This window comes from Alosa pseudoharengus, unplaced genomic scaffold, assembly GCF_046254945.1.
Source record: "Alosa pseudoharengus isolate Yale_2024_CS ecotype anadromous, Long Island Sound unplaced genomic scaffold, YU_APseudo_1.1 YU_APseudo_1.1_scf_24, whole genome shotgun sequence".
Lineage (NCBI taxonomy): Eukaryota > Metazoa > Chordata > Actinopteri > Clupeiformes > Clupeidae > Alosa > Alosa pseudoharengus.
This window is the reverse complement of record NW_027468689.1, coordinates 6,994,453-7,022,051: the sequence shown is the minus strand read 5'-3', so window position 1 is coordinate 7,022,051 and position 27,599 is coordinate 6,994,453. Positions and strand designations below refer to the sequence as shown.

The 27,599-nt window shown below is 41.3% G+C and overlaps 3 protein-coding genes across 9 annotated transcripts in view; 2 read left to right on the top strand and 1 right to left on the bottom strand.

Annotated features, from left to right (window-relative positions):
* Positions 1–77: 77 nt before the first annotated feature.
* On the bottom strand, positions 78–5,928 carry cdadc1 (cytidine and dCMP deaminase domain containing 1). The gene is made up of 9 exons (XM_076302969.1): positions 5,744–5,928; positions 5,412–5,515; positions 4,827–5,004; positions 4,010–4,600; positions 2,964–3,013; positions 1,604–1,773; positions 1,195–1,384; positions 527–587; positions 78–423 (listed from the first exon to the last, which is right to left on the bottom strand). The coding sequence occupies exons 1-9, from the start codon at positions 5,853–5,855 to the stop codon at positions 356–358; spliced, it is 1,524 nt and encodes a 507-aa protein (XP_076159084.1). The 5' UTR covers positions 5,856–5,928; the 3' UTR covers positions 78–355.
* rbbp9 (retinoblastoma binding protein 9) lies at positions 5,099–20,619 on the top strand. 2 transcript variants are annotated; one of them, XM_076302973.1, is made up of 2 exons: positions 5,099–5,191; positions 19,126–20,619. In XM_076302973.1, exon 2 carries the CDS (start codon positions 19,135–19,137, stop codon positions 19,582–19,584), a length of 450 nt encoding a protein of 149 aa, XP_076159088.1. In that variant the 5' UTR covers positions 5,099–5,191; positions 19,126–19,134; the 3' UTR covers positions 19,585–20,619. The 2 variants fall into 2 exon arrangements, with proteins under 2 accessions (XP_076159088.1, XP_076159087.1); XM_076302972.1 differs by lacking the exon at positions 5,099–5,191 and adding an exon at positions 15,703–15,895.
* Positions 20,620–21,540: 921 nt separating this feature from the next.
* Positions 21,541–27,599, top strand: part of raph1b (Ras association (RalGDS/AF-6) and pleckstrin homology domains 1b) — a 58,787-nt gene continuing 52,728 nt past the window's right edge. For all 6 annotated transcript variants that reach the window (XM_076302967.1, XM_076302965.1, XM_076302963.1 and 3 more), the window contains exon 1: positions 21,541–21,822. The gene's annotated coding sequence lies outside the window, so the exon portion shown is untranslated. The remainder of the gene's footprint in view (positions 21,823–27,599) is intronic.

Below are 27,599 nucleotides of genomic sequence, written 5' to 3'. Positions count from 1 at the left end.
CACAGTGTTGTAGATGTAATATTAATGCAGTTAAGTCCTTTGAATAGATAAGAAAAGTAACGGCAAGATAACAGCAGTCTGTTTCCACTTATTTACTTGGCCTCACATATATATCTTGTACATCATTCATCATTCACACAACTCGTACTTACATTAATGGAACTTCTGATTAAAACATGATATCTAAAATATGATCGAATATTTAAATATAAACGTCAAACCCTTCTTGGAAGTCAACATGCAGTCAACAATATGTGCATATGATCTCAACTTTTAACAAGACCCACTGAAGTCTCGTGGCTTCGTCCTTATTCAGTTCTTGAAACATGCACCATCTCAAAGTTGACACATTTTTTCATGAGCATAACCTCTTACTAGGCAGCGGCTCAGACGACTCCTGCCTCGGGTGCTTCATGCATCCATCTGAAATTAGAAAGAATTAAAAATATACACATGCTGGTTTGCCAAACACTGACTTGTACTTTGGTTATCTTAAGGTTAACAGTATTTTGAAAATGTATCTTACTTGCTACAGTGAACGGAGATTGCTTCTCACACACACTCTTTGTCTGAGGTCTTCTTTGCCACTGTGAGGGCCAAATATGCATACATTACAAATATAAAAAGGTTTGTGTCAAAAACATTTTTATCATAACAAACACATCAAGTACAGAACTCTTACATACATTATGATTTATCAGCATGATCTAATTGAGTATTTACACACAAGATTCAGACAAAGTCTGTAGACATACAGAAAGAACCCTAAGGTAAAGGCAGGGTTCCCACTCTAAATCAAATGTAATTTTTTTTTTTTTCTCCAAATATTTTTGAGGGGCTTTCATGCCTTTAATCTGAAAGGACAGTGGAGAGTGTCTGGAAGCAGGTGGCACAGTGCCCGAGCCTCCTGACTGGCAGTTAGTGACGATACCCCTGCTCCAGCACGCCCACATCAACCTTATTCTTAATAAACCTTATTCTTAATTCCATAAACCTTATTCGTAATTCCATAAACATTATTCTTAATTTCATAAACATTATTCTTAATTCCATAAACATTATTCATTCCATATACTGTATATGATTCATTCCATAAACCTTATTCTTAATTCCCTCAACGTTATTTTTAATTCCAAAAACCTCATTCTTAATTCCATACACCTTGTTCTCCAGTTCCACTCCAGAAGGACTTACAATGAATTTCTGTACTCCCTGGAGACCGTCAAACCTGAGGTAGGAAATATCGTTTTTTTTTTTGCCGCTGTCCAGATCAGTGGTGTAGACCTGCCGAATGCCAGCCGCTCGGATCAGAGGCACGCATTCATCACACGGGCATTTGGTGACAAACAGCATCGTCCTCTGCTCCTCTTTAATCTCCACGCTCCTGTGAGAGAGAGCACGTAGCATAACTTCAATTAGTCAAATCAACTCAAGGCTTAGTTTATTTATATAGCGCATTTCATACACAAGGGGTAATTAAATGTGCTTTACAGAAACAAAAGCAAAGAATAATTGTAAATGAAAGCATAAAATGTGTTAACACTTAATTCCAGGCACGTAGAGCGCGCTCGCTAGAGCCAAAGCATTCCATTCCACACGTCACCTGAACGTGATGGCGTTCTGCTCAGCGTGAATGATGTAACGGTACTTCCTACTCTGGCGGTCGCCCTGCTTATCGTCCATCTGGGGGTATTCTCCATACTCCGAACCAACGGGGTAGGCGTTGTAGCCACAGCCCACCAGGTGCAGTCTGCCTGTGCCATCACAGAGGCCCTAACACACACACACAAACAAACACACACACACACACACACAAACATCCATCTATGAGGGTGTGGTGGAGTAAGGAATGAGGTCATATCCATCCAGTTGTAAGGACCAACCCAGACAGGGAGATTTACAGAAAATGAAACCTATCAAGTAACGTTACTGCTTGTGGGAGGAGCACCTCTGATCCCAGGTTTACAGGGAGGTTTCCAGGAAATGAAACTTATCGAGTAACGTTACTGCTTATGGGAGGAGCACCTCTGCCTACACCTGGGAATGTTTGCAAAGAACTCAAGTGTTCTGTGTTCATGGTAGAATCCCTTCTAGAGAAATGTCCAAGGAATGTCCACTCAGAGCCATGAACCCCAGGGCTCAAATCCAGTTTCACTGAGGACCTATTATGCAGTCTTCTGCTGAATTATTTAAATAAGATCAAATGAGATAAAGAAAACTGGCCTTGTAACTTTGGGCCGGCGAGCCAGAGACAGGAAGAGACAGAAAGTCTCGCGGTGTAACAAATTGCTTTACTGCACTACACACATACATACACACCAGGCACCAGCTAGAACAAGGTAGCGATGGAGTTTCTCAGACGTTCGTCATGGCAGAGCCAGCGAATAGAAGCAGAAAGCGAGTAAACCGTTGTCGGAGTAACAGGGAAAGCGGAAACTGCAGACCGACCGATTGAGGAGTGTCGTAAAATATATACTCTGAAGCTGTAGGGGGAGCTCTGCAGAGAAACCTGTGAGCAAAAAACGATAAAACAGCAAAGAAATTGCTCAAACTGCATAGGGGGGTTTAAAACCTTTGTTTAAAAGAAAGATTTGATTGTGGGGGGTCATCCCTATGTTCCCCGGGTCCTATGTTCCCCGCTCGGGGTTAGGGTTAGGGTTAGGATTATGGTTATGGTTAGGGTTTTAAAAAGGGTTCTATGTTCCCCGGTCCCATACAAAGCGGGGAACATAGGACCCGGGGAACATAGGTACGCTCCCGATTGTGGCACTTCTGAAACTTAATGCACCAATTTAAGTTTCATTTCACTGCTGGTTACCCCTCTGGAAGTTGTAAGTCAATAAAGCCTAATCTCAATCTCAACAGAAGTGGTCTGGTGTTAAACAGGCTACAGATAAACTGCTCATTGTTTGAGATTCAGTTCCAGAGTGTATGTTCTGACATGTTGCGGGAAGATCACTTACCAACTGTCCCTCTGCCCAGATCACAGCACCGACTCCAACCTTGGGATCCTCTGAGAAAACAGGATAGCAGACAAATGTTGAATCCACAGCTGTTTATAGTTTAACAGAGCAGACTGCTTCAGTTTAAATCATAAAACAAATTAATTAAACTGATTTAGTTCAACTTTATTATACGGCTCTTCACAATGCAAGTAGAATGCTCCATTGACTTGAATGGGATTTCCGAAAGTTCTAGCGGTCATTATTTCTTGGGAAAGGACCTCTGAAAACAAGAATGACCGCTGTCAATGGCAACGGAGTTTGCGCTTGGAACTTCATTCAAAAGTGAAAGCAGACGGTTGATCAGCTGTGTTCTAAAGAATGTTTGATTCAAGTTCAGCGTGTGTTGCGAACTATTTGTTTCTCAGCAAAAGCCACGACGAAACGGTAACAAATAAGTGTAAAGAGACATATCATGGAGTTTCTTTTTTCGTTTTGGCAAGTAGCCGTATAATAAGCGGGATAATGTATAGAACGCCGGTCATTATGGGAAAATAAGCCCCTTCAGGGCGAAACAAGACCCCTCCGCTGGCGCGTCGGGGTCCGGTTCGCCCTGTCGGGACTTATTTTCCCCATAATGACCGGCGTTCTATACATTATCCCTTACATATCTAAGTTTAGATTAAAAATGAAGTTACATCTCCATGAAAATGCAAGGAACAAATCTCTGGAATTGGGTTAGGGGCTAGAGCACAGGTGACACCCATCCCAAACCTCTAGAATGGTTTTAAATGTATATCGTTTTACACTTTCAAATCTAAAGTGATAATTACAACATGCCTACAGACAAGACTAATCAATGACATTAGATTAAGTTGAAATGATTATCAGCCCCTCAGAGACAGCAGACTGTACTCTAGGGAGAGAAAAAGCCCTTCAGTTACTAATTGCTAAAGCAACATTCTTCACATAATCAAGTATGTCCCTTAAGGAAAATTAACAGGATCATTTGTCTGAGGAGTCTTTTTAGTGCCATGCGCAGAGGTGCAAGATGGTGAGATACCTACCAGTTCTATAAGCTAGTAGTTTGGCTTGAATGATGCAGTGTCGTATAACGTCCTGGGGAACGTTAGGAGAAGTGACGGTGCTAGAACCGCCTTTCAGGTAGAACCCATAACCAGCGTCCTCCACGCGCGGAACACTGGAGGCCACGGAGGCCAAGAGTCTCACCAGGTCCCGCATGTGCTGCCTCAAGTTGCTGAAGTACGGTTCCGCGCAGAACGTCACAAGGCCCATTTTGGTCAGCAGTCCACGGTGCCTCGTCTCGTCCACGACCAGAAACACCCGGGAGAGCTCGTCCCTGTTCTGCCACAGCTGCTGCCGGAAGAGATCCCCAACGTCCACCACGGGAAGGTCACTGGCCATCTTCTCCTGGAAGTCACATGAGGCGGACGTTTCCTCCACGTACTGCTGCATGTCAAAGGCCAGAGGCTGAAGGAGGACCCCCATGTACGGGCGGCTGCTGGACTTCAGCTTTTCTGCAGCCGCAGCGTCCAGTTCAGCCTCCAGGCGACTGTCAGCACTGCTGCTGGCCTCCTCGCTGGCCAGTAAGCTGATCTCAGGGTCTCCAGGCCAATATGATATCCGACTGACCCCGGCTGAGAGAAACCACAGGGAGCAAGGTAGTACTGTATATCATTGTCCAGCACTGGTATTTCACTTGTAGAATAACAATAAGGTTGAGTCTAATATAAATTATTGTTATTGAATGAAGTCATGTCTTCAAAGCCACAACACAAATCGTGTGTAATGATGAATGATGTTAGGAAGGAACTGGACTGTTATTCAGTCATGGTCTACAGTAAAAGCAGTTAAAAGTCATACCATTGATGATCATCTTCAGGCAGGTGGAGCAGGGCTTCCTTGAGAAGTACAAGTCACACCTGGTGAGGCGAGGGCCATGCTTGATCACTGCTACCTGTCCCGCATGCAGCTCTGCACTCGAACAATGAAGGCCCAGAATTCTCCTCTCATGGACCACGACCAAACCAGTTCCGCGGGTCTGAAATGACACCGCAATCGTATTACACCTTTCCAACGTTACGCAGATTCAGTTGACAAAGCTGTGTTATAAATTTGCCATTGCATTATGTCCATTTTTATCTCCATTCTGATGATCCAAGGCTTTTTTAGTCTTACTCCAGGCAGGACATGTCTAAGACACAGTTATCAAGACTGGAATCAAACAGGTATGATAATATTTACTATGTAACAATCAGGCTTAACTGGATCAAAGAGAACCTAGTCGTGACTTAACATGTATTCTGACACTAGAAGAACCAGTAGCTTTTAAGAAGAGAGCAAAAGGCCTACGAAACTCCCTCACTCATTTGTCTTGGGCAATATCCATTATAGCTTTATAATAACATACTGAAGTAGACTTCATTTACTGTCACAGTCCCTACTTACAACTTCATTTTCGTTGCTGAACACAGCCTTCTTCTGGGGAAATAGCTCCATCCACAGGCTCAACAACGTGTAAAGGTTAACTTTCGATAACCGAGGTCCATGTCCTGAAAATGAAATGCATTTTTTAATATGACAAGTAGACTACTTTTCAGTCTGTCTCTTGTTAGGTTATACATTTTGCGACCCGATAATAATAACATTCCACGCAAATGCAATACAAAAATGGCACAAATGTTATGCTATAGAATGTGAAATGTGTAGTTAAAATACAGTTACACTTAGGCAGGTTATGGACAAGCTATCGAACACGTAGCGAATACCGTCGCGCTAACCTTGCACTTTGGGGTCGGTCTGTGAACTGGCTTCCGTAACATGGTAGCTGCCCTCAGTGACGCACTTTTTGTCCGATTCCCTTCGTGTCTCAGTTGCGTCTGTTGCTTCCATTCAATCTTTCACGGGCAGCTAATTCTATGTCATCTGTCAAATTTAACAGCTGATACTGAACGTCCCCTGTCGATCCATCCTCTTCCTATGTCGCATTACGTAGGGAAAATGGGAGGGCTTATCGTTACTGGTCTTGCAATAAAGTAGAACAACTATAGGGGGCTCCAATGCCATGGAAAGGGACTATTAGTAGGCCTACCACTACACTATCATAGAGATCTAGTTGTAGCCTACTACTATTCTGTTCTAGGAATCTAACAGTAATTCAAGACACACGTAAATAAAAACATATGTATTCAAGACATATGTAAATAAAAACAGAATGTGATAATCTGCAAATCTCGTAAACTCATATTTAGCTGCAAAAAGGATGCAGGCAACATATCCAATGTTGAAAATGGCATTCATTTCATGGAAAATATATGTTCATTTTGAATTTGATACCAGCAACACATTTCAAAAAATGTTGGAACGAGGAGGCCAATAAATTGCTGAAAAATGTGTTTAATGATAAAGAAAACCAAATGAGGATTACAACTAATTAGGGTAACTAGCAACATGATTGGGTATGAAAAAGAGCATCCCAGACCCAGACCTTAAAACCAGACCTGTTACTGTAATGAAAATCATTGTATGGACTCTGATAACCATTGTCTATATGAGCACAGTTTGATACTCAATTCACAAATGCTAGTGTAAACTTTTCCATGGAAAAGAAAAAAAATGTATTTAGACGTGATACAGAAATACCACCGTCTTCTCTGGGCCTGAGCTGGTTTAAAAAGGACTGAGGTAAAGTGCAAAAAAGGTACTCAGGGATTAAAGTGAAAAAAAATCGTTTGACTGAACTTTTTTCAGGCCATAAGTCATACGTTCTTCATATCTACCTATAGAGATAGCACCCCTTTTGCGGTCGCAACCTATTGGTTTTTAATGTACAAAAAGATGCAAACAGCAAAGTAAAGGGAGTATTCGCCTTATTCACACGGCGGCCATTGTTTAAACTAAAACGAGGCTACAGGGTACACTTACTATATAATTAATGCCACCTACAGGCAGTGTTGGGCAAGTTACTTCAAAATCGTCAAAGTAATTTGTTACATTATAATATTACTGTCTCTGAATTGTAAGGCATTACATTACTATTGTATTACTTTTAAGTTACTTTTACCAAAATATCTAGAAATATGGATTTGGAATTCTAAATGCAGTTTATTATGCTCAATGCAGCTCATTGCACTTCTAATGGAGGGCGATGTGGTATAACATAATGACTAAGCTAGGCTTAAGGCTAACAACAGTAGAATGCAATAGGCGCAGTGATGGCTCATGATGCAATACAAGGAACAATCATAGCCAGAATTTTGTTAAAAGCAGACAAAAGGTCGAAGTCTGGTCAATTGTGATAGAAATGCTGTAACTTTAGGCTTAGGCCTACTCATTAAAATCAACAGAGAGCCCACTACCTGTATATTGTAACCCAAAACTTGTCAAGATAGGCTACACAGTGCCGCTGCTGGCCATTGTGGTGCCCTAACTGGTGAAATACAGTATTAACCCAAGTATGTCATCATATGGTCAACTATAAAGATGTAGGCTAATCTGCCTGTTCCCAGGGATGGGTAGTATTTCTGAAACATGTAATATGTATTTCAAATACAAAATAGTATTTTGTCATTTGTATTTTATTGGGTTGAAGGAAATGGCTCTGTATTTTGTATCAAAATACTTAATTGGTGTGTATTTTTGTATTTTAGAAATACTGCAAAATACTATATGTGAAACACACTAAAAAAAGTAGATACTACACACAGGTGTAATGAATAATTGGTAATTAGGCAACAATGGTTTATTTTTATCGCAATCAGCTAATGTGAGAACAGCTGTGATGAGCAAGTTTACCTGTGCAAGTTCACATAAGGACACTGACAAAGGCAACCATGTCCTATTGTCTCCATGCCAATCTTTAACAGAAAAAATGTCAGATATCTCAATGAACCACAATGACATCAATAGATGGTAAGGTGTTGAGTGTGTTTGAATTCCCTTCCTTGTAGCATCCATTTCTGCATTCTACAGTGGGGACAAGTTCACCTTGTTTAATTAAATAACAATTCTATTTCCTTATTAGCTGCATACTTGAGGTTGGAGATATTAAGGCATATCAAGTTTCTCACATACTGGAACTTCAAGATACATAGCCTTATGATTTTCTTATTCAGTTCTGCACTGGACTTGAATTACGAAATTCGGCACAGATACACAATTATGATTTTGGCCTATTGATTATAATGTGGTTAATTGAAAGCTCTGTCAGTCGTTTTGGATAAGCATCAGCTAGTTGACTAAATGTAAATGTAAATTCTTGAATTATTCTTCTGATCACACTACATGAACTTGCATACGGTATACTATTTGGTATGACGGGCCAAATTGTATTGTTTTTTACTATATAGTTTTAATAGGCTAAATGTTTGGGATATTAAAAAGCTTTTTTTGCAGTGCTTTCATACTTCCTTGAAAAAAGTATTTTGAGTATTTTCTAAATACAAAAATACAGTATTTTATTTTGATACATAATATGGTTACTGTATTTTGTAGTTTATTTTGATACATTAAAAATGAGGGTATTAGGTATTTTATTTTGAAATACATTCTGATGTATTTTTGCCCATCCCTGCCTGTTCCCAGCATCAGAACACTTTGCGATGGTTAGCGTGTCGTAATTCAAGTCCAGTGCAGAACTGAATAAGAAAATGATAAGGCTATGTATCTTGAAGTTCCAGTATGTGAGAAACTTGATATGCCTTAATATCTCTAACCTCAAGTATGCAGCTAATAAGGAAATAGAATTGTTATTTAATTAAACAAGGTGAACTTGTCCCCACTGTAGAATGCAGAAATGGATGCTACAAGGAAGGGAATTCAAACACACTCAACACCTTACCATCTATTGATGTCATTGTGGTTCATTGAGATATCTGACATTTTTTCTGTTAAAGATTGGCATGGAGACAATAGGACATGGTTGCCTTTGTCAGTGTCCTTATGTGAACTTGCACAGGTAAACTTGCTCATCTTTACTTGCGTACGACTTCACACCAGTGCTTCAGACCAGAGCTGATGCTTCAACAATAGCCGTCACTGAAAAGCTGTTAGTGTCTTTGAACACAGCTGTTCTCACATTAGCTGATTGCGATAAAAATAATAACCAATTATTCATTACACCTGTGTGTAGTATCTACTTTTTTTAGTGTGTTTCACATATAGTATTTTGCAGTATTTCTAAAATACAAAAATACACACCAATTAAGTATTTTGATACAAAATACAAAGCCATTTCCTTCAACCCAATAAAATACAAATGACAAAATACTATTTTGTATTTGAAATACATATTACATGTTTCAGAAATACTACCCATCCCTGGGAACAGGCAGATTAGCCTGCATCTTTATAGTTGGCCATATGATGACATACTTGGGTTAATACTGTATTTCACCAGTTAGGGCACCAAAATTGCCAGCAGCGGCACTGTGTAGCCTGTCTTGACAAGTTTTGGGTTACAATATACAGGTAGTGGCTCTCTGTTGAGTTTAATGAGTAGGCCTAAGCCTAAAGTTACAGCATTTCTATCACAATTGACCAGACTTCGACCTTTTGTCTGCTTTTAACAAAATTCTGGCTATGATTGTTCCTTGTATTGCATCATGAGCCATCACTGCGCCTATTGCATTCTACTGTTGTTAGCCTTAAGCCTAGCTTAGTCATTATGTTATACCACATCGCCCTCCATTAGAAGGAATGAGCTGCATTGAGCATAATAAACTGCATTTAGAATTCCAAATCCATATTTCTAGATATTTTGGTAAAAGTAACTTAAAAGTAATACAATAGTAGTGTAATGCCTTACAATTCAAAGACAGTAATATTATAATGTAACAAATTACTTTGAAATGACAGTAATAAGTAATACATAATACATTACGATTTTGAAGTAACTTGCCAAACACTGCCCCTGGCACTTTCATTTCTTTACACCATGGCTTGTTAGTTCTCCCCCATTTCCAACAGCTGCCCATCTCCATTTATTTTTTAACTTTTGACACCTGCCTTCCTTTAGCAACAACGCATCCATGACAGCTAGTGGCCTTGCCAAATAGACGCACACAAATTACGCTAATATGCAAGGTTCTGGTAGGCATACTGGTTATGGTTTTGTGCTATAAATTAATAATATTTTATAGCAAAGTTTTAAGTTGACTATTTTGATTGCATGGTTATTTTTTGTCAACATACACTCACAACCTACTGTCGTTAAAAGTGAGGCCTAAAGCAAAATAGGCTACAAGGCTGTCTGTGCGTCACAAACACGACTGACCCCCTTACTAAACAGTTCGCGATGATGACAATATTATTATTATTTTATGTTAACACGCTCAGTCAAAACCTTCCATTGCAAATTGTGAAAAACATTGTTGTACATGTCATAACAGACGGGATAATACATTGCATACGGTTTATATTGCGTCGCTTTACACATAATGTTAGTTGCATTGATTAAAAACTGTAACAATAATAGTAGCCTACATGGGGTGGCATAGCAGGCTATCTGTTCAAGTCATAGGTGACACCCAAAATGAATGACCTCCCCTGACAAGAGTTCGCGATAGTAAAAAATTGTCTACATTGATGCACGGAAAGAACACAGCCTACGCTTCTTCTCCGAATTCGCACATAGAGCTCACAATATCATATCCAAAAAAGTTAAACGGATTTGCCAACCTCATCAGCTGTCTCGATTGTGTCACTATAATCCAACTTTTAGACCGTTATTAGTCCTCCATATGTGTTCTTTTTTTTAAGCAAACGCCCCAGGCCAACGAGACAAGCGTGTAGCTACAACATAAACAAAGCGGAACTCATGGCTGAGGTAGGCTAGGCTATCTTCTTGAGCCGTCACTGATTGAGACACAGAAAGTTCTCAAGAACACTATTAGGTCTTTAAACATTTATCATCACACACATTAATTCATCGGACCTAATATTTGTTAGTTGCCTTAAAAAAAAGGAAAAGAAAAGGTGATAGCCGCCCCCCCCCCCCCTATTTTTTTTTTCTCATCGGATCTGCATCGATCTCAAATATGACATTTCTAAAATCAAATTGACGGAAATCCGTCCTACGACGGAGAACTTTAATCCTTGGGTACTGTGCTGAGATCTATCAACATTTGCAATTATATTTGGAAATCATGGACTCCTGGGGGAGGAGAGGGCCTATCCAACTATCACACTTATAGTGCTCAGTTCAAAACCATGATGTGGAGGTGCATTCATGGGCATCTTGCACATCTGGCAAGGCATAATCAATTCTGAATGATGCATACAGGTTTTGAGCAACATATGCTGCCATCCAGACAATGTCTTTTTCAGGGAAAACCTTATATATTTTAGGAAAACAAATGTCAAAATGAATTCTGCACATACTTAAACAAAGGACGAGTCCAGGCGCTAAAATGGCCTGTCTGCAGTCCAGACCTGTCAAATTATGGTGCATCATGGAATGTACAATATAATTAAAAATACCCCATACTTTTGAGCAACTGAAAACAGGCAGGAATGGGACAACATTTCATTCTCAAAACTCTAGCAACTGGTCTCCTCAATTCCTAAACATTTACAGAATGTTGTTAAATGAAGACGTGAAGCAGCACATGTCACTGTCCTAACTTTTTATGAAACATGCATGTTGATGGCATCAAATTCAAAATGAACATATATTTTGCATTAATTAGTCAACATTTGATATATTGTCTATGTCCTTTTTGCAGCTAAATATGGGTTTACAAAGTTTGTTTATGATCACATTCTGTTTTTATTTTCATTTTACACAGCGTCTCACCATTTTCTGATTTGGGGTTGTAAATAAACATCTCATATCTTTGCAATTCGCTTTGGACAAAGGCGTCTGCCAAATCCCATAACCATTTTATATCTATAGGCCTATGGTTTTTTAGATCTCTTTTGTAAGGACATTTTTCTTATTGACTTTCAATATGTAGTGTTTCAATATACTGTAGGCCTATTTTGTGATGTAAGTTAGGCCTATTAACTAAAATCTACTTCATGGTTGTCTGACCCAAAGCATAAAACGCCCTAGAGCAGAGTAGAACAACAACATCTATACATCTAGACCTACTTTAAAAACAATGGTCAGGGATAAAGATTTGTTTCAATGTCAATATGAAAACAGCTCAGAGACAAAAAAGGGGATGGAACGCAGACAGAGAGGAATAGTTATGCAAGGTGTGCCAGGGACATGTCTCACTGGTGTGTAAGATGACAAAATGGAAGATGGTAACTGAGATGGTTTTGGGTCGGAAATCTGGGGATTAGGAACTCATCAAGTATTTTAAAATGCTTTAGGCCTAGCCTACTAAAAACAAGAGCGCTAGTGCTCAGAATTGTCTGTGGTTGTAACTGTAAACATAGAATGGTTCCACCCCAGAACAGTAGATGGCAGTAACGATACAAATCACTTTGCTGAGGTCCAATAAAACTAGCAGAAGGAGAAAATAAGGAAATACATTAGTTCCGTGGAGCTAGCGACAGTAAGCGACAGTACGCGACAATAGCGGGCAATATGGCGGCGAAAAGCGTCAAAATAAAGGTACAGACGAACGATCAGATAAAGTAGGTTAAAATTCGGTTTTCAGAGTATTTTTCAAAGGTTTACACGAAATGTAAACATGTTGCTGAAACTTAGCCTATGTAAATGCATGTGCAAATGTTGTAATTGTAGCAGAATTGTCTTGCTAACATCCTTCAAATTGAACGGAAGTGATCTCACGCAACACCTTTCTCAATGCAAGGCAAGACAAACCAGAGCCCGTCTACGGACATTCTCTGGACAAACGTCTCCATCTCCTGATGTAGGCTACTATTAAAAGAGAAGGGAACAAAAACAAACATAGAAAAGGGGGATAATAATGTACTATACATTGATTTAAAGTTAATGTTTTTTATACTATTATACTTTGCATTAATATAATTGTGGAAGGATTACCTTTTTCATTAACAAGACCTAAAATAACACTATTATCAAATAACACTTAGTTCAAACTTAGGGTGGTAGGCTAAAATGGACTCCTTGTACTTTCAGAATAGATATTTATGCCAAATTTGTCTTTATATGTATATGCCATAGCCTACCCTAGGCCTGTCATACTATACACAATACTATTGAACTTTAAATTGTGTGGCTATGTAAACAATAAGTTGTGCATATTTAAAAGGGGGTAAAATGGACTCCTTATAACATATACTTTCAGAATACACGTAGATATTTATACCAAGTTCGCCTTTGTAGTACCAGGCAATACCAAGTCTGTACCAAGTCATAGGGCTTCTATTGACACACACTGTTGAACTTTAAATTGTGTGGCTGTGAAAACAATAAGTTGTGCAAATGTAAAAGGGGAGTATATTAAATCCTTATAACATGTACTTTCAGAATATATAAAGATATCTATACCAAATTCGCCTTTGTAGGTACCAGGCCATACTAACTCTGTATCAAGTCATATACTATGTCTACCATTGACATACACTGTTGAACTTCAAATTGTGTGGCTGTGAAAACAATAAGTTGTGCATATGTAAAAGGGGGGTGAAATAGAATCCTTATAACATGTACTTTCAGAATATATATAGATATTTATACCAAGTTCGCCTTTGTAGGTACCAGGCCATACTAACTCTGTACCGAGTCATATACTTTAGGCCTGTCATTGGCACAATGTTGAACTTCAAATTGTGTGGCTGTGAAAACAATAAGTTGTGCATATGTAAAAGGGGGGTGAAATGGAATCCTTATAATATGTACTTTCAGAATATATAAAGATATCTATACCAAATTCGCCTTTGTAGGTACCAGGCCATACTAACTCTGTATCAAGTCATATACTATGTCTACCATTGACATACACTGTTGAACTTCAAATTGTGTGGCTGTGAAAACAATAAGTTGTGCATATGTAAAAGGGGGGTGAAATAGAATCCTTATAACATGTACTTTCAGAATATATATAGATATTTATACCAAGTTCGCCTTTGTAGGTACCAGGCCATACTAACTCTGTACCGAGTCATATACTTTAGGCCTGTCATTGGCACAATGTTGAACTTCAAATTGTGTGGCTGTGAAAACAATAAGTTGTGCATATGTGAAAGTGGGGTGAAATGGAATCCTTATAACATGTACTTTCAGAATATATATAGATATTTATACCAAATTCGCCTTTGTAGGTACCAGGCCATACTAAGTGTGTACCGAGTCATATATTATGTCTGTCATTGACATACACTGTTGAACTTCAAATTGTGTGGCTGTGAAAACAATAAGTTGTGCATATGTAAAAGTGGGGTGAAATGAAATCATTATAACATGTACTTTCAGAACACATATAGATGTTTATACCAAATTCGCCTTTGTGAGTATCAGTATATGACTCAGTACACACTTAGTATGGCCTGATACCTACAAAGGCGAACTTGGTATAAACATCTATATATATTCTGAAAGTACATGTTATAAGGATTCCATTTCACCCCGCTTTTACATATGCACAACTTATTGTTTTCACAGCCACACAATTTGAAGTTCAACAGTGTATGTCAATGGCAGACATAGTATATGACTCTGTACACACTTAGTATGGCCTGGTACTCACAAAGGCGAACTTGGTATAAACATCTATATATATTCTGAAAGTACATGTTATAAGGATTCCATTTCACCCCCCTTTTACATATGCACAACTTATTGTTTTCACAGCCACACAATTTGAAGTTCAACAGTGTATGTCAATGGCAGACATAGTATATGACTCTGTACACACTTAGTATGGCCTGGTACTCACAAAGGCGAACTTGGTATAAACATCTATATATATTCTGAAAGTACATGTTATAAGGATTCCATTTCACCCCCCTTTTACATATGCACAACTTATTGTTTTCACAGCCACACAATTTGAAGTTCAACAGTGTATGTCAATGGCAGACATATTATATGACTCGGTACACACTTAGTATGGCCTGGTACCTACAAAGGCGAATTTGGTATAAATATCTATATATATTCTGAAAGTACGTGTTATAAGGATTCCATTTCACCCCCCTTTTACATATGCACAACTTATTGTTTTCACAGCCACACAATTTGAAGTTCAACAGTGGCCAATGACAGGCCTATAGTATATGACTCGGTACAGAGTTAGTACGGCCTGGTACCTACAAAGGCGAATTTGGTATAAATATCTATATATATTCTGACAGTACATGCTATAAGGATTCCATTTCACCCCCCTTTTACATATGCACAACTTATTGTTTTCACAGCCACACAATTTGAAGTTCAACATTGTGCCAATGACAGGCCTATAGTATATGACTCGGTACACACTTAGTATGGCCTGGCACTCACAAAGGCGAACTTGGTATAAACATCTATATATATTCTGAAAGTACATGTTATAAGGATTCCATTTCACCCCCCTTTTACATATGCACAACTTATTGTTTTCACAGCCACACAGTTTAATTAAATTGGTGTAGAAAAAATATAGCATTCTAATGTGTATTTTTTAAATGTCTTATTTAATTATTTTCTAAATGTACGTTCCCTTTGGTAACACAATACAGTTTTAAATTAATAATTTTTAAACGTTTTTATTGAAAAAGTAATGAATATGTTCTGACTTTTATTTTGAATGATTCGCGAATGGCGGCCATATTGGAATTTTCTTTACTGTCGCTAGTTTCACACTACTAAATACAGTTAACGTGTGGTCAGAGCCCGTTTAGACATTCTCTGGTGTGGTGGTGTGGTGCCATAGATAGACAATAAAACGCTGGTGCTGTTGGCTGTTGATGGAGTCGACATGACTCTAAAGAAAGCAATCATTGTGCCAGGGAATGGAGCTGGAGATGTAGAGCATTGCAACTGGTACGGGTGGGCAAACAAGCAGATCAATAAGGTAGGAGAGGCACTGGCCCGGACCCATTTGTCAGCCCATTAGGCTACTATCTATGAGATTCACGCAGATTCCTATCAGTAGCGGCAGTGAAAGGTGCTCTAAGCGATGCCACGCGTTTGTTAGGCTAAAACATTTTATGTCACTTACTGCAAACATCACCTAACCAGCCGCTGTCTATGTCCTGAGTACACTGTAAAAACTCTGTGGACAGCCCAGGTTCCAAAAACAAGCAAATCACAGACGAGATGCGCGTTTAGGAGAGTTTCAATTGCACGGGAGGGAGGGGGAGGAAGTAGCGAGCTAGCTCTCTGTTTTGTTTGAACATCAACAGAAGTGACGTTACCCAGCATCGCTTAGAGCACCTATCCAACTATGCAACTGTCCAGGCTATCCAACTCCTATAGGTAAATGTAAAATGAAATGTATCATTTTATGAACTAACGTAGATAACATTAATTTGTCAAAACAGGCTATTTACAGCACACTACAGTAATTATTAACCCGACACCCGAATTATTAACTTTGCACTGCTCAGCATTTGCACTACCTCCATGGAGATCTACTGACAAAGCATCTCCCTGCACTACCTACATGGACTGGCACTCATAATCATGTCACTGCACTCATAAGCATCACTGCACTCATAATCATCTCACTGCACTCATAATCATGTCACTGCACTGATAAGCATCACTGCACTCATAATCATGTCACTGCACTCATAAGCATCTCACTGCACTCATAAGCATCACTGCACTGATAATCATCACTGCACTCATAATCATCTCACTGCACTCATAATCATGTCACTGCACTCATAATCATGTCACTGCACTCATAAGCATCACTGCACTCATAAGCATCTCACTGCACTCATAAGCATCACTGCACTGATAAGCATCACTGGACTGATAAGCATCACTGCACTCATAATCATGTCACTGCACTCATAATCATGTCACTGCACTCATAAGCATCACTGCACTCATAAGCATCTCACTGCACTCATAAGCATCACTGCACTGATAAGCATCACTGGACTGATAAGCATCACTGCACTCATAATCATGTCACTGCACTCATAAGCATCTCACTGCACTCATAAGCATCACTGCACTGATAAGCATCACTGGACTGATAAGCATCACTGCACTGATAAGCATCACTGCACTCATAATCATGTCACTGCACTCATAAGCATCTCACTGCACTCATAAGCATCACTGCACTGATAAGCATCACTGGACTGATAAGCATCACTGCACTGATAAGCATCACTGCACTCATAATCATGTCACTGCACTCATAAGCATCTCACTGCACTGATAAGCATCACTGGACTGATAAGCATCACTGCACTGATAATCATCACTGCACTCATAATCATGTCACTGCACTCATAATCATGTCACTGCACTCATAATCATGTCACTGCACTCATAATCATGTCACTGCACAGTCTCCCTGGCACTTACTCCTCTATTTACTTTACAGTGTCAGCTGACTCTGAATATTCTGATGGACAGACAGTCATTTTACACCTGTAAATGTAGTGTTTCTATTGTGTGTCCTTGTTGTGTGTGCGGGCCTACTGTAAGCTACTGGATGCCAACATTTACTTTGGGATGAATAGAGTGTCTGTCTGTCTGTTCTTTCGTCCATTTATGTGTGGACTAGCCTGGCGGGGCCATCCTATATCATTGAGATGTATAGTCTGGCATCGAATCATTCACCTCGCTTAATCCAAGGGGCGGGCAGAGAATTGTCTTTCAAACTGCCTAGGCATGCAATAGGCCAGCGCTACGACCATATCCGTATCCGGTAGGCAAAACGGCAAACACATCCTTCTTAGAAAGGAATGACTTAAGTGCATTGTGTTGCTCAACTTTCAAAGAAAAGCACAAGTCCAACTCCTCCAAAGTTGACGCCAACGCCGATTCAAACAACCGCTCTTCGTTCGCCATAGCCACCTTGTTGTTCACCGTCACAGGACTGTCGTTATCCTGTTAAGCCCGCCTTAAGACTCTAACGAAATAGAGCGCTGTGATTGGAGAACATCCACGGTGTTAAGCCAATAGAAATTCCTATGGTTCGATACTAGATGTACAGGCTGAGCAAATTAATTTGCCGCCGCTAGGGTGCGTCTAGATTTCTAGGCTATGTGTGGACCTCTTTGATTTTACTTCTAGAAATTCTAGTGAAAGCTTTGCATTCGTCATGATGTTCAGATCTAAGCATCTACGTAAAGTGGCCCATGTCTCTCTTGTCTTGTTCCCAAAACACACAGACCATCTTAGACTGTTTCATTTCCCCCAGACTTTGTGTGAACATTATTTATTGTCCATTTAGGTTCAAATTTGAAGAATAATATGAGTCAGTGTTTCCCTCCATCAGTCACAAAGAACCCTAACAGAAAAATAAATAAGGAATCTTATAGTATTTTGGAACAAAATATTATAGTAATTTTATAGGAATACTATAGATATTATAGGGATCTTATAGTATTTTGGGGCATACTAGAAGTACTATAAGACTGTACTATAGAGTCTACACTATAGAGGGCAAGGCTATTACAGAGATATTACAGAATATCATAGAAGTATTATGCATTACTATAGAACTACTACTACTACTATTTTTTTGTGAGGGAAACAACTGTAATCAAGCTGATTGGAATAAGTAAGCATATTCAGGGTGTGTTTACTCTTGGCTTTGAAATGTGTATTTGACAGTCAATCACAATCACAAATCACAAGTGAACAGCCAATACACATCACTGTGACACATCCCATGATGTATCCAAGGTGTACAGAGATGTTGCTGACCACAAGATTTCTTTACTGCTTACATATACAGGTCATTAGTAAAGGATACATCACTATGCATTAGCGTTTACAGTGCACTACAAAAGATATGTGTTTAATCGTGTCCCAAATGTGTTTTGAGTCAATGGATGACTTCAGGAAGAGATTTCTGGCAGGGACACTATGGCTTTACTAGTGGTGATGGTGGAGGATGTTTGGCTGTTGCCTTTTTTAAACAAGCAGTTCTGGGGAAAACAATTACCCCCTTTGACTGAATCTGTCTGGTTTAAAAATAAATGGGCAATACCAGTCTTCTATTTTACAACGATGCTTTAGGACATTATTAGGGTTTATTCAGTTTTGTTGAGGCTGAGAACAGGATCCTTTTGGCACACTTTACTCTGACCTGCAACAACTGCCTTAAAGATTCCAGGTATGACCAGCCTGCTTAGGAACATGCCGGACCCAGTGACCGCGCGAGAGACCATCTGGCTGCCCTTCATGGAGGAGGAGCTGAAGTGCGACGAGGAGACCGTCATCATCGGTCACAGCTCAGGGGCGGCGGCCGCCATGAGGTACGCGGAGACCCGCAAAGTGTTCGCCATCGTCCTGGTCGGGGCGTACACCTCGGACTTAGGAGACGAGACCGAGAGAGAGAGTGGCTACTTCAGTCGGCCGTGGCAGTGGGAGCAGATCCGAGGAAACGTGAGCCACATCGTCCAGTTCGGCTCCACTGATGACCCGTTCCTGCCCTGGGAGGAGCAGGAGGAGGTGGCCAATGGCTTGCAGGCGGAGCTACACAAGTACTCTGACCGCGGCCACTTCATGAACTCCCAGTTTCCCGAGCTCATTAAAGTGGTCAAGAAGCTCAAAGAAGCTGCGTAATAATGCAACAGGCATCCACAATCAGCCGGTTCTTTTATGCACCACAGTTACGACGCATGTCCCACATCAATTCCACACTGTAGTTCTTTACAGAATCACACAACAGCACAAAATGCAAAAATTGATTCTTTAAACTGGTATTCACTGACACAAGTTTGCAAGTTCCTTTGACAGAGAAAGGAAAATGGTTAGAGACTGATAAAAGATTTGATAATAGGTCAAAGATATAAATATCAATATTGATGTCAAATTCTAATGGTTCCTTGTGATTTCTTCTGCCAAAGATGTATACATATGTAGTTTTGTCCCTTTATAACTATTTCTATTCATTCCAACACACAGTACCCCATTCATCGATCCCATGATTAGGCTCATAACTATCTGGGATGAGGTATGAGCCTCCTGTAGGCTACAAACAGCCTGCGTTTGTCATGACTTGACAATGGGACATTTCTTTTTTATAAATACACAGTCCTCTGAAGTAGAGAAGTGCCTACTTCTGTCTGTTAAAATGGGGCACTTTGATTGAATAAAAAGAGTCAGAAGAACTGACAAACCATTGTGCATATCCTAGATTTGAGGTAATAATGTACAGTACACCCTTGACTAATATGAGGCTAACCATGAAAGTGTTGTTCAAATATGCAGGTCTATAAATTACATAAAATTCATTTTTAAAAATAATAATTAAAGTACCCACAGAGTCAAAATGAAGTGCATTTTGATATTGCCACACCCAGGCAGCCCTGTGCTGCTACCCAACATTCACTGCACTCTTTTAGTCCCTGTGCATACTTGCCCTGTGCTCTCTGAATCAGAAGCTGAAGTGGTTCAAGCATTATCAAAAACTCTTGCTCCTCTCATCTCTCGTTACTTTTTTCATGTAAAACATGATAACCCCTAGGGATGCTTGAGCTATCTTCAGTGATCATAACCCTGCACAGTAGATGATTAATGATGGTCTTTCAGTGCCCCCTAGAGTTGAACAATGGCAACTGTAACTAACTAAATAAAAACTTTTTAAGATGCCTTGAATGTGATTTTCCTTAGTCTCCTAATTAGTAGATTCACCTATTAATCATCCCAGGCTGCAATCAAACGAAGTCCATTATGTAAAGAAGTGTAGAAGTGTGAAAAGTGTAATGATGACAATTCAAGAAAATGTTGGCCTAAAATATTAGAATATCCTCGTAGTAACATCTTCAAACGTCTACAAACAACATCCATAACACGTTATAGGTCAAAGGTTAGAGAAAAATCTTCATCGTCCATGAGGTGGAGCTATTAGTTCATATTCTTGAGAAAGAATATCGTTTAAGTAGGTTAGAGGAAAGCGCCTCGTGTGGAAAGCAACAGACGAGATATATCATTTAATAGGAGACCAAATGAGATTAGTACCAAATAGTCACCCATGGATACAAATGAAACTTAATTGCCTATAATTGTTTATTGTTTACAATTAAACAAATGTTACGCTGCTGTATCCTGTACAATTGCAATGTGGAGAAACACAAAGACAGACGATAACTTGACATAGCCTATACTGCCCAGTTAAGCTACTGCAAATTAAATTCTAAATCGTCTATTAAAAATGTGTGCAAGTGTAATTTAGCCTAACCATTTATCTCCATTTCAGGCATAGACGGAAACTGTGTCCACATGATCTGGAGATATATAGCACAAGGTAGCCTAATATCACAACTTTGTAACTTCAAGTCTTGTATAGTCAGAATATATTATTCAGTAAGATATCTGAAGTTGGAAATGGTGTTCAACCCACTGCTCCTTGGAACGTGGGGGGAGTCAGAGGGTTAAAAAAATCAGTTGCTACACGGGCTACTTTTCGATGTTCTGTCTGGTGGGGGTAATGCAGGGCCGTCTTTCCAGAGGTAGCCATCCAACCCAGTTCTTTGGATTGGTCGATTAGTCAAGGCAGCGAGCAGGGCTGGACAGGAAACGACTCTCTCTCATACAAGGCGCAACAACCCCTGCTCCCCGGGAGAGATTGGGAGAGGGAACAGAACGACCAATGTATCCTTAAGCAAATGGGATTTTCTCAGGCAAGTGGTCAGTGAAAAAGAAGATACCCTCGTCTTCTTAACTGCCACAAATTTGTGTTTACCGGGACATCTTGTGGGATTTTCCCTGTTTTCTCGCGTGCTGAAAGCATTGTTGTAGTGTTCCCACCAGGAAACAGGAGGAGACTTCATTGTCGAGCGGTACTGGATCTTGGAGCAAGTAAGCACTCATTTTACGTTTCTGTACACTTTACATCATACTGAAAAGATCTCCCTCATGTCTATGCTCTAATTGATTTGGGTCAAATTAAGAAGACCCAAAATCCCAACCTTCTTCTTGGGTTTGGTTGCCTCCCGGGCAATCCCTCTTGAGAGAAAACTGTCTCGGGATTCTCAGAGAATAGAGGATCCCTTGAATACAAGTTTATAGCCGCAGATGCGACTGTAAATTTACCGGTAGACTACTGGCGTAAACCTTGGACGTATTTTTAAAATATATTATGCATTAAGGTTCTTTGGATGTCCTCTGAGGGTCCCTCGAGCATAAGAGTAGGCTACACATTGGCCATATGTTGTACCATGGAAGCATTTAAGTACAATTATGATCGGGCATTGGCATGGCTCTTGTGCAACCAGAGAAACAAGGGTGTGTTTTTCAGTGGAACATTGGGTGGTAGGTTACTCTCTGCCTGCAGTTATCAGTTATTATTTTTGATTCAGCGAGATATGCAAGCTACTAATGCCACATTTAGCCCCAAACTAGTGTAAATACTCCCCACATCACGTCTGCCATGGCTACACATGCAGCTAGTTAAATGGCCTGCTTTTTGTCTCAATTAATTTAGGTGGCTTTTTAGGTATTTTAAAAAATGTGATCCATGGTCTATTAAAGCAGGGAAATTAGGGGTGACATCTTGTAACTGTAATGTTGCTAGTTTGTCTGCCAGCGCAGCCAACATCACTCGCCACAATGTAACCAGCTTGTGAGTGTGCCACCACCCTTTCTAATGTGTGCTAGTTAGCTTGCACAACAGTCCTTGTTGTAAGTTTAGCTTCTAAAATGAGAGCGTATTTGATGACTTGTCCATTTACTCTGCAGCGTAAATTAAACGTGTAGTCCATTGTGTACGATTTTATTTTCATTTACCCGTTTATTAAAGGATCCCTCGACTTTAGGCTATGTATCGCAAGCGAGGCTGCCCGTTCTAACCTTGCTAGGGGCTCCCATTGTCTTCCCAAAGGTGTAGATTTATGGATGTGGTGAATTTCCAATTCCTGTACTTTACAGTGTACGAGGGTAGGCTACTCATTTTAATGCCCAAGAAGGCAAAGTCATTTCATGTTAAAAGACACGCCTGTCAGAAGTGTTAGGTTGGGACCATTGTTTCCACCAGTCTTTTGGGAGTAACATGATTACCATCGCGCATGGGATGAGTCGGCAGATAATTGCCAACTTGTCGTAATGTCTGTTAAGCTCAGCTGTGGAAGTAATCCAGTTAGGGGCAACACTCGAATCCAGTAGGTTTAGGGGCACTGCATGCCTCCTCCACACGCGTGTCTTGGGGAATTGTTGGGGAGGGGAGTCGCAAACGCAGCTGTCAGGGCCAATATTCCCCAAACGACAGTAGGCTAACAGCCCCGTGCTAATATGCTGACATTGTTTCCTGCCCACAGCTATCTCCTTGGTCAATGTTTATGCCATGTGTGTTTGCCTAAGATGCAATAACCAAATCACAACAGAGGACAAATGTAGTGCCTTAGTCCCAACTCTGTCCCTTCTTTTAGTCTATGTTTGCAGTGTAGCCTACATATTGTATGTAGTGTCCAGTGGCAAAGGGGATCTATTTACATTCAAATTTAGGAAAAGCATGTGGACTGTTTCCGTGTCCAGACTGAAAGATGCAAGTGTCTGGCCTCCCGAGGTCGGTATGTCGTGCTAGTGGTGATGACGAGTGTCCCTGCAAATATTTCCCCCATCACATGTGGCTGTCAGCAGCAGCCAGAGGTCAGAAACAGAGGTCTGGAGATCACGGACACTCAAGGCTGCTGTCTGGGCACCATCTAGGTCAGATGGGCTGCAATGCTGTCTGCATTGTGCCTTAAAATTCAAAAAGATCAGAAGGGTCTGTGTAGACTACAGGGGTTGTAGAGGGTCTCTTCCTCCTGGGAGGAGGGGGAATGGCAATGCCCCGCTCCTAAAGAGTTACATGCTCAAGGCCTCAAGCCCTCAGGTAATTAGTAAGACTTGGGTGGTGTACACCAACTGTCATTCCCTAACATACTTTCTCTCACTGACTCACTTGCTTTGCTCCCAATGTAGACATTAAGCCAAGTGGAAGAAATGTTTTTCTCAAACCAGAGAAGCACTGGCAAGTGTGAAGTGGTGTTTTTTTTAATGAAGATGACTTCTAACGCTATAGTCCTCCCTTGAACACAAAAACGAGACCATGGGTTAGGACATTCTTGCAGGATTTCTGACTTAAGCATTTCTCTCTGGCACAGATACTTGGTTCAAGCACCATGGGGTTTGAGGCTGGGGGGGGGGGTCATTGAGAAATACAGGAGATTCTGGAATGCTTTTCTCATTTCGTCTGCCAGACTAGAAGAGGGAATCGTTCTGATGGACATTCTGAGATATGTTCTCTCTGCTGGGGTCTTTGTATGGCCACAGCTTAACTAATGAGGAAAGCAGCTGTTGCAGGGCCCCTCCTGATTAGTTTTGGTAGAGTCCAGTGGAAGCTTTGGTCTCCTGTGTGTGTGTGTAAATGTGTGTGTGATATAGGTAGACCCCCTTTGTGTGTGTGTGTGTGTGTGCGTGCGTGTGTGTGTGGTGTCCACATATCACAGCTGTCACAGCGTGATCGGAAGTAGACTCGCTCGATGAAGATCTGAGGGAAAGTGTCCTTGGAGCTTGGAGCAGAGTTGTTTTTCTTTGCCCCTATTGGACGCCTGTGCCCTGCGGTCCCTCCCCAGCTGGGAGGCTTAACCACACAAAGAACACCCCCCCCCCTTCCCCTTTAATGAGGGTTTTGTTTCACCCTGGCTCAGTTACATTTGAGAGGGGCATCAAAGACCTGCCTAACACAACTTGAAGACATGGACCATCGGGCAGACACACAAGAGGGGCCCTGTGACGCCACACACCCCACCATACGAACAGGGCACCTGGTAGGGAGCAGCTGCCACTATTTCAGCGAGTATGTTGGCAGCGTGCATGGTGCCATGCCCAGTATCCTGTCACTGTTTGTGTGTGTGTGTGTGTGTGTGTGTGTTTGGGTTTGGGTGTGGTGGGAAAAGGCGTGGCCTGACGATTTATGGAACACGATTCTGTTGCCAGGCTGCCAACTTGCAGCGGTAGCGGCAGCTGGCCCTCCCAGCACCCCCCTGGACACTCCGTTAGGAGAGGAGAAATAGACCAGCAGCCCCCTGGACACTCCGTTAGGAGAGGAGAAATAGACCAGTGAGGTAGAATGGCAAGGAGCAGACACTACAGGAGCACTCCTATCCCTCACTTGTGTTCCCACACACACACACACACACTGACATGGGGAAATGTCAGCTGATTTAAGGTAATGGCCAGTCACACCAGCAAGCAAAAAATTCATTTGTGTGATTGCTGTGCGGTACAGTTGTGGATGAGGAATGGCAACAAGAACATTTGTTAATGATGCATAAGTCCTAATCTGTCTGTGCTCCAGTGGAACACAACAGGGTGCAGGTTTGTAATGCAGCCGAAAGCAGACAGGTGCGTGTTAGCAGTTGGCTGGAGATATTACATATAGATATTATATTAATATAGATATAGATATTACAGTCGAAACATTCAAAACCAGTGCAGATACTTTGAAATGAAAATTAATCGGACTTTAGTGTAATGCTCTGCAAAATATTGCTTTTAAAACATGTTTTCGCACTATTTTTTTGTCCCCAAGTTACCATTAGCTGAATGTGGCTATGCTGTTGAAAGGGTCTATATGTGGTGAATTGGCTAAAGCGGGATTAGGCGTGAAGATATTCATGAGAATGATCCGTCTTGTTTCATCCTTTGGCAGAGCCCAGAGCGTCGTCACAACCAGGACATGACCTCAGTAAAGGTGGCAGAGTCAGGCTCAACCAGGACATGACCTCAGTAAAGGTGGCAGAGTCAGGCTCACTCAGGACATGACCTCAGTAAAGGTGGCAGAGTCAGGCTCACTCAGGACATGACCTCAGTAAAGGTGGCAGAGTCAGGCTCACTCAGGACATGACCTCAGTAAAGGTGGCAGAGTCAGGCTCAATCAGGACATGACCTCAGTAAAGGTGGCAGAGTCAGGCTCAATCAGGACATGACCTCAGTAAAGGTGGCAGAGTCAGGCTCACTCAGGACATGACCTCAGTAAAGGTGGCAGAGTCAGGCTCACTCAGGACATGACCTCAGTAAAGGTGGCAGAGTCAGGCTCAATCAGGACATGACCTCAGTAAAGGTGGCAGAGTCAGGCTCACTCGCGCTCTCTTTGTCTTCCTCCTTCCTTTTGTCTCTCTCTCCTCCACACTGTCTGACTGGAGTCAACTTCACTTCTCTTCCCTCTTTATTATGCTTTTTCTTCCGTCTATCCTCCCGTCCTCCTGCCTCCAACACTTGAGTGTGATTGTTAGCCTGCTTAATGCAGCTAGCATGCTAGTGCTGTCTGAGATGACAAAGGACGGCCACGCAAGCTGCTGCTCAGGAGCAGATGGCCGGTGTTCCCTGTCCCTCATTTTTGTGTTAATCAGTATTGAGTGTGTGTGTGTGTGTGTGTGTGTGGGGACTGGGTGTGTGAGTGTGTGGGGACTGGGTGTGGGTGTGTGGGGACTGGGCTCTTTCTTGGTCATGTGACAGGAAGTCTATCTCCCAGTGGGGATGTCGTTGTAGGTCCCATTTCAATGAGTCCCATATTGGTGACCCAGCCTCCCCACCCAGTGAGCAGTATGGGACGGCAAAGTCCTTTTAGGCAAGTCCCTCCACTCGGCGGCCATATACCAACGTTTTATGGGCACTCATCGGGCACAGTCTATGGGTCGAACTGCGCGTGCGCAAGGCTTCACGACACCAATCTTGCTCCAGCGGCGAGATCACAACACATGATTGGCACGATGTCTTCACAACACACCACATGATTGGCTCAATGTATTCACATCACACCACATGATTGGCTCAATGTATTTACATGTCGGCGTTTTGCCAAGAAAGGGGTGTGATATGTGTAGTAACGGCCATATTGGCGTTACAAACTAGCCCCATGCATTTCTATGGAGGGTGTTTTGAGTGCTGTGTCTCCACATTAGAAAGTCTCTGGGGACGGCCAGGATCTGCTGTAAATGAATTTCTGCATTTTTTTCAACTGCCTTTTTTTGACGTTTGCAGGTGTTGCTGCGTCTGTTTATCACAATAAATGTAGGTTTTGTCTTCCCCTCTCGTTGCTAATGGCCTGACATGTTTCTTGTCTGAGGGAAATGGTTATGAACTATGGTGTTCCAGACTAGATCTCCCTGAAAGAAGATCTAGGAGAGCGGGGCCAGGCTATATTGTCACTGCCTGATGGCCTCTTAGCCGGGCTTGATTCCCGACCCCGCTGTTGTGAGCCTATATTGCTTGGGATAAAAGTGTCTGCTAGATACCAGTCAACTTGAACTTTGTTTTTTTTCATCCTTAATCTTTTGCTCTTCTGTGGGCTTTTCTATAAAGAGAAAGGTGAGTGTTGTCCCATGCGGTATTTGCCCCTCATATTACTGCCCCGTGAGGTATTTGCCCTCCATATTACTGCCACCCACCGCACTGACGCCATTCATGGGCCTCGAGCAGGTCAGAGGTGAAGGACCCATATGGAGGGAGTTTCACCGAGGAATTCCAGCCACGGTTTCAGATAACTGTCTGTGTTGAGCATAGCAGCATGGCTGAAAACGCAGGGGTCATCTCTTAGCCCTGTTTTAGCTTTCCTGACAACACTGATAAAGACTTGTATCCGTGGCACAGAGAGA

What these genes read in the sequence shown, in the direction of transcription:
- rbbp9 (XM_076302972.1), top strand. Translation starts at nt 15,800, where the DNA reads ATGACTCTAAAGAAAGCAATCATTGTGCCAGGGAATGGAGCTGGAGAT. An exon ending in CAAACAAGCAGATCAATAAG is followed by an intron (nt 15,896 to 19,125) that starts GTAGGAGAGGCA and finishes ACTGCCTTAAAG; the next exon opens with ATTCCAGGTATGACCAGCCT.
- cdadc1 (XM_076302969.1), bottom strand. Translation starts at nt 5,855, where the DNA reads ATGGAAGCAACAGACGCAACTGAGACACGAAGGGAATCGGACAAAAAG. An exon ending in AGGGAGTACAGAAATTCATT is followed by an intron (nt 588 to 1,194) that starts GTAAGTCCTTCT and finishes TGGCCCTCACAG; the next exon opens with TGGCAAAGAAGACCTCAGAC. An exon ending in ATCTCCGTTCACTGTAGCAA is followed by an intron (nt 424 to 526) that starts GTAAGATACATT and finishes TTCTAATTTCAG; the next exon opens with ATGGATGCATGAAGCACCCG.